Raw genomic sequence first — 6,550 nt, 5'->3', positions numbered from 1 at the left:
AAATGTGTGCAAAATTCTTTTTCCTTATATAACTTCCCAAGATATCGTTGTTTTCTACAATTTATTTTAATTTTAAAGCAAGGTGGAGCTTTTTTGTCTCTTCTTTCGATTTAATGGGTATATAGAGATGTATGGCTTAACAGCACGGAATATAAGCAGTCCCTAGTTTGTTGGTCTTTGATTTATTTTTCACGATTTACACGAGGTCAAACGAACCGTTCGGTGCAGGTGCTGCGGGGACTCAGTCAGCAAACCTTGCCGTTACGATGGGGCTCTAAAAAGGCGATCGGAGGGACAGATTCTAACCACATCACCGGCCAGTCAAATGCCTAGCAGCCAACTGGTTGGTCTAGTCTTTTACCAAAAAAAAAAAGAAAAGAAAAGGTTGGTCCAGTTAGATGGACTAGGTCCAGTGGTCCACTCCAATAGAATTAACCAATTGTCTTTAAACAAGTCAAGATTTTTTTTTTAAAAAAAAAATCGAGATCAAATGAGAGGTGCCTATATGCTCCGAGATTTGGATTAGTCTACTGGACCCAAAAACAAAAAAAGAAAAAAAAAAAATGGTAGGTGAAGTTACATGCTCTCCTACGGGTAATTGCTAGTTTGGTATACCGAATGGAGAAGGCTTCCAAGATTCCCAAACGGGCGACCGGGTAGATACAACAAAGGAGTCAAGGTTGCAACCAATTCTTCTCATTTGCTCCACCCTTTCAAACCCTTAAAACAATCCGGCTCCCTCTAATTATATAAAGAACCCCACAACCCACCATTCCCTCTCGCCCTCAAAATTTCTTCTTCGCAATTCATTCCCTTCTCCCTCATGGGTCACTCCTCTGGTTCCTATGGTCTTGTGCTGCCAAAGCCTGTGGTGGTTATAATACTGCTCATCGACTATATCCAATTCACCTTCTCCTTAGTCCTCTATCATCTTGGTCTCTATGCATCATCTGAAGCGCCGCTCTCTCCTTGGGAGGATTATGCATTCTATTTTCAGGCGACCGAGCTCTCGTCATCCACGACCTCGGTCTCTGCCACACCTTCATTGATAAAGAGCAGGCTTCGGGTGGTGGAGTTTTCGAGCTTGTCGAAGAGAAGCTCGGAGGTGTGCCCAGGAGAGGAGACTACATGCGCAGTTTGCTTGGGGGATTTGGAGGCAAGGCAGAAGGTTAGGGAGCTCGGCAACTGCAGCCATGGGTTCCATGTGGAGTGCATAGATAAGTGGGTGGATGCGGGTCAGGTGACTTGCCCCCTGTGCAGGTCCAAGCTATTGCCTCCAGAAGGGAAGAAAGAGAAAGGGGCAGGGTTCCTACTGTTTTGGTGAAATGCGATGGTTGGCACCAAAAACAAGCGATTGTTTTACCACTATTCTAACTCAGTTTGACCTATTGTTTCGACCTTCCTCACTCCATTTTGAAGGGTTCAGGTTCCGCATTAGGTAGCCAACCCCACCTTAGCTAAGATGGATTAGGGACTTATGTTGAGATCCTTGGGGTGGATTAGGTTTGTACTAGTATATGATGATTACCATATAGAAAATTCTTTATTACATAAACTTGAGAAAATATTGTAGCACATTCTTTGATTGTATGTGGCCTGCTAGGTCCCTTTGACGTATCCTTAAGTCATTTTCTTAGTGGCATATGGAGTTTTTCCTGTGTTTCTTGCTTCAGAAGAAGACAGTAATGGCTGTTATTCGGAAGGAGCATCTAACCAGGAGCGTCACCACCTCTCCGTAGCACTGCATTCGGGGCACAGCCTCAAGGGAACTAAAAGAATCATTGTTGGAATTTATCAATGACCAAAATTCTCAACAAATTCAAACAATAACTCAAAACTCTAGATCCTACCCGTTCTAAATATTTAATTCTGAAACCAAAATAACAACTTTTATTTGCATTATATATCGTTGGGGTAAAAGCCGGCGAGTCACCTGATTCCATTTCTTTTCATTTCAAGAACTGTGGGGGCCAAAAAAACCAAAAAAAAGAAGAGGATAACAGGCCAGCGAAGTCATAAAAAGCCCAATAGCATGACTGCTGGCCCATTTTCCAAGTGTCGGAAGGCTAATCTACAATGACCGGGATCAGGGTTGTATCTAGATTCACCTTCTTTCATACAAATCCACCATCGGATCATCCATCACACCAATCGCAAAGCACTTCAAACTCTGTCATTCATCTGCGCCGATGAAGAGTCTCAAAGCGGCTAGATGATCAAACGGCGAATTCTCGGAAAGAAAGGTGAATCATTCTTTCACATAAAAGGTACACCCCCGACCCATTTGGGTGTTTGGTGAATACTAGCCTGCCATTCCCCACTTAGATATTATTAAGAAAGAGATGGGTTTTTTGAATGAAATGAAACATTTGATTCATATAATCGAAGGAAGATTCTTCATTTCTCAGCCATTGGAATATATGGCCATGAAAAAAAAAAGTTTAAGCAGAACAAATAGGATTAATCGCATGGTAGAGTCATGAAAATACTTATTTATTTGGTATTTTGAACCTTAGCGCTATAATATAAGGCTTTCAAAATCATTATAGTGGTCGTTGTTTTAAACCTTGCAACCAACGTCATTACTGCTAGCAACATTGGTATGATCTGGTCTCCTGAAAAGATTTGCAATCGAAAAGGTATGCTTTTTATTTTATTGAAACTTCCCGATGCCATGGCAAAAACAAAAAGAAGTCACTTTTAGTCCACTTCCTGTGATGGTGTTTATGAGCAAATGAAGAAGTCACTTTCCATCTTTTTTCTCTTTTTAACTCTCCAAATTGCTAACGAGCTTTTCATCGGAAAAAAAAAGCCATATCAGTAATTATATTTATTGCAGAGGGTGTGAACTTTAGTCCCACATCGATTGTTCAGTCAGATAACTTTACCTTATAAGGCCGCTTAATCTTCTCTCCACGTATGGCATACTTTTGAGCCCGAGCCTTAGGCCCAGAGACAAAGCCATGCGGCCCCAGGGCCAAAGCGGACAAAATTTTTACTGCAGTAGTAGTTGATGGCTACTACGAGGAATCTTTTTTGTCCACTGACAGGCGGAACGGACCGAGTATATCAATTGCCCATCGGTCGAAAGGCCATGGTGCCGAAATGGTTGTCAGATGACTGTATGGGAGTCTTTAGATATTGGCGAACCTTTGATATTGATCACATTTCTGCATCAAGTCATAGGCATTCTTTTACATAGTCGGTCAACAATATTTTTATCAAAAAATCTTGTAAGACAGCAACTTGCCCCCCAAGTGATTGCTGCAAATGTCCTCGTGCACCTTTCGGAGAACGTAGTCGGCCTCGAAGAGTCAAAGATACTTGAGCAAGGTAAGGATGCTGATCTTTTATAGAGCTGATCGACGATGATCACATACCGAGTTGCCAATCTCTTTAGTCGGCGAGCCTCAATAGAATCAGTCGGCATGGTTTCGTCTCTCAAGTAGTTGACGAATGGATTGATCCAACTCGATTCATGCCCGACTTGAATTTGATAAATTTTCTTCTCAATGCTCGGACTCTCGAGATGCTCGATTATTGGGTGGATATCTGGCCAGGACACCACTTCCCAAGACCTTTTCAGTACCACACAATGCAGCAGGAAGAAAGAAGAAACAAAACAAAACAATTAAAATACGTAGATCAGCCACAAAAGGTCTCACCTCCACGGGGCATGCAAACTTCACTATGAAAAAAAAAATTTACAAGAGGAGACCTCACCCTCAATCCTTGTACACCCAATTCTCTCTCACTAGAAGTTTCCTCTCAAAAGCTCTCTCTCTCCCCTGAACCCCTGAAGTGACCGGCGTCCACTATCTAGGAGCCTCCTGCTCCTCTCACAGCATACGATCTTCTCTCTCTCCTTCATGGGCCCCGATCTTCTCTGGTTTCCGTGCAAACACAACCCTCACAGATTTTCGTAAGATAAAATCAAGCCGCCTACTCTCTGTTTCACCGATCAGCCCTATTTAAAGGGCTTAAACCTGATTAGAGAGGGATTAAGAGTCCTAAACAAAGCCAAATAATCCCTTGGACTATCGGATCAAGACCGAGAGCCACCCACGCCGTCCGATCGTGCTCTGGTCCATGGAATAGTACCGTGGACCGCGAGAAACATGTGAAAAACACCCATGCAGTCCACAGACCCAGCCGTGGACCGCCCGGTCCACGGTGGATCGGGGTACAGGCCCAAGCAAGGTGCCTGGGCCTGGGACGGCCCGCGATCGTGGGCCCGAGCACTGGCTAAGCTGCGTGCCCGCCTAGGCCGCGCGCCCGATTGGGCCGCCCACCCGCCTAGGCCGCGTGCTTGGGTCGCGCATCCCTAATGTTGGCCCCGCCTGGGCCACGCACTGCCGTCGCTCCACCGGCGGTCCTCCACCACCTCAAATCTCATACCGACTTCAAAAGCTCGTATCTCCTCTATCTAAGCTTCATACTCTGCTTGGTTATTTGAAGCTTTGAAACTGAACTGTAGTGTATACTCAGTCACCATCCCTTCGATGTTAGTCAGAATCAGGCCTGCATCGCATCCTTGGGCATTTGAAGCTTCATCCACATATAGAATCTATGTGGGTTCTTGAGCATCTTCTAGAGAATGATCTTCAACTTGGCCATCATTGGTTGGAGTGTATTCGACGATGAAATCAGCGAGGATTTGGGCCTTCTACTATTACAACAAAACAAGTTATTAGCGACGAAATTTTTTTATCGCTAATAATCAATTTTCATCGATAATAATTATTAGTGATGAAATTTTCATCGCTAATTATTCGTTGCAAATAATCGCATCATTGATAATATTTTACACTGAAAAAAATATTTCACCGCTAATAAATGATATTTATGACGAATAATTTTCATCGTTAAACTATTTTTCTTGAAAAAATTTAATCATAAAAAAAATATTTACGATAAATTATAACATCGCTAAAAAGAAAACATTAATAGCGACGAAGACTTCTTCGTCGTTATTAATTTATTTAAAATATTTTTTGAAATAAAATTTTTAAAATTTTTAACGATGAAATATTTTCATTATAAAAAATATTTTTTGCAACAAAAATTTTTCATCACTATTAATTTAATAAAAAAATTTTAAAAATAAAATTAAATAATATTAGTGATGAAAATCTTACGTCGTAAATAAGGTAATTTTTGATGAAAATTTACATCGCAACTAATTATTTATGATGAATAATTTTTCATCGCTATTAATTATATTTAAAATTTAAATAATTTTATATTTATTAAAAAAATTTAAATTATCATACTAAAATATTTTTGACGATCAATATTTCGTCAGAAATAATTCCATCACTAATAATTTAATCATATTTTTTTTAAAAATATATATGAATATTTTTTTTAATTTATATCTATAATATTTTTTATAAATAAAAAAATTAAAATAAAAAATTTACATAATAAACAGATAAATAAATTTTATTATTTTATTATATTAAATTAAAATTATAAAAAGTTTCAAATAAAAATAAAAAAAATACATGAAGAAGTTGTTATGTGTTGGCATTTGAAAAATGAGCTGGGAAGGGAGAGCGTTCGAAAGAACTCGGATCGATCTGCTACTGCCTCATTAGCTGTATCGTCTGCTCCATCTGTGCCATCCACTCCATCATCTGGATCTGAAGCTACTGATACTCGTCGATGCATGCAGTCAACTCCTGAGCTCGCTGCTTAGTCTGGCTCTGCACCTCCGTCAGCCGAGCCTCGTACGCAGAATGAATGTCAGCCCTAGATGAGCGTGACGATGAGGGAGCAGTGATCCCATACCCTAGACCCCTAACATAACAAGGTCTCGTACTAAGCACCTGATCACAGATCTCATCATCTGTGGGTGCGGTCGAGCCCTCAAGTGTAGACTGGGATCTCATATTTGTCATATGGTCCTAAAAATTAAAGTTATAGCTATTTTAATTTTGTAATAAAAATTAGACTGTAAATAAAAAAATAATTAAAAAAATTTATAAAGAGCTTCTGGCTCCCTGTCGTCCACTCCCCTGACTATCAGTGGTGGGTCCGCTGGTAGATATAGATTCTACCAGGAAGCTCGCCACTCTTAGCATCTCTCTGCAATTTGAGAATTAATTAAAAAAAATTTAAATAACTATAAAATTATATACTAATTAAAATTTAAAATTACCGATCATGTGCTTCATATGATGAGTGAACGACCTTGAACCCCCATAATGTGGTATGGTCAGTCTCGTCTGATTCGCGGCATCCTGGGCACATCTTCTCTGTACAGTTGCTAATTAAATTAGTAGATAATAAATTTAATTTAAGAATAAATAATTCAATTATTAAACTCTAAAAAAAGAAGAAGTTTGGATGTGTAACCTGATATGTCAGATCCTCGTAATGCTGGCATATGACAGTCCAATCATCCATAGTGGTGCTGTCATAGGGCTGCTACTGCGCTGCCTCCTCTCCATGATCCTGCATCATAAATTGTAACAAGTAACAGCAATATGCATTGTATCAGTAAAAAAATAATTAGTCAAATAATTAAATAATTTTAGCAGTAATA

General features: G+C 39.8%; 1 protein-coding gene across 1 annotated transcript; it reads left to right on the top strand.

Moving 5' to 3' along the window:
* The first annotated feature begins 790 nt into the window (after positions 1–790).
* LOC140856899 (brassinosteroid-responsive RING protein 1-like) lies at positions 791–1,863 on the top strand. Its single transcript, XM_073255117.1, has one exon. The coding sequence runs from the start codon at positions 824–826 to the stop codon at positions 1,322–1,324; it is 501 nt and encodes a 166-aa protein (XP_073111218.1). The 5' UTR covers positions 791–823; the 3' UTR covers positions 1,325–1,863.
* Positions 1,864–6,550: the final 4,687 nt, after the last annotated feature.

Source organism: Elaeis guineensis, chromosome 4 (assembly GCF_000442705.2).
Source record: "Elaeis guineensis isolate ETL-2024a chromosome 4, EG11, whole genome shotgun sequence".
Taxonomy (NCBI): domain Eukaryota; kingdom Viridiplantae; phylum Streptophyta; class Magnoliopsida; order Arecales; family Arecaceae; genus Elaeis; species Elaeis guineensis.
The sequence above is the reverse complement of the archived record's forward strand: the minus strand, read 5'-3'. Positions and strand labels throughout refer to the sequence as shown.

Coding starts and splice junctions, on each gene's coding strand:
- LOC140856899 (XM_073255117.1), top strand. CDS start 824: ATGGGTCACTCCTCTGGTTCCTATGGTCTTGTGCTGCCAAAGCCTGTG.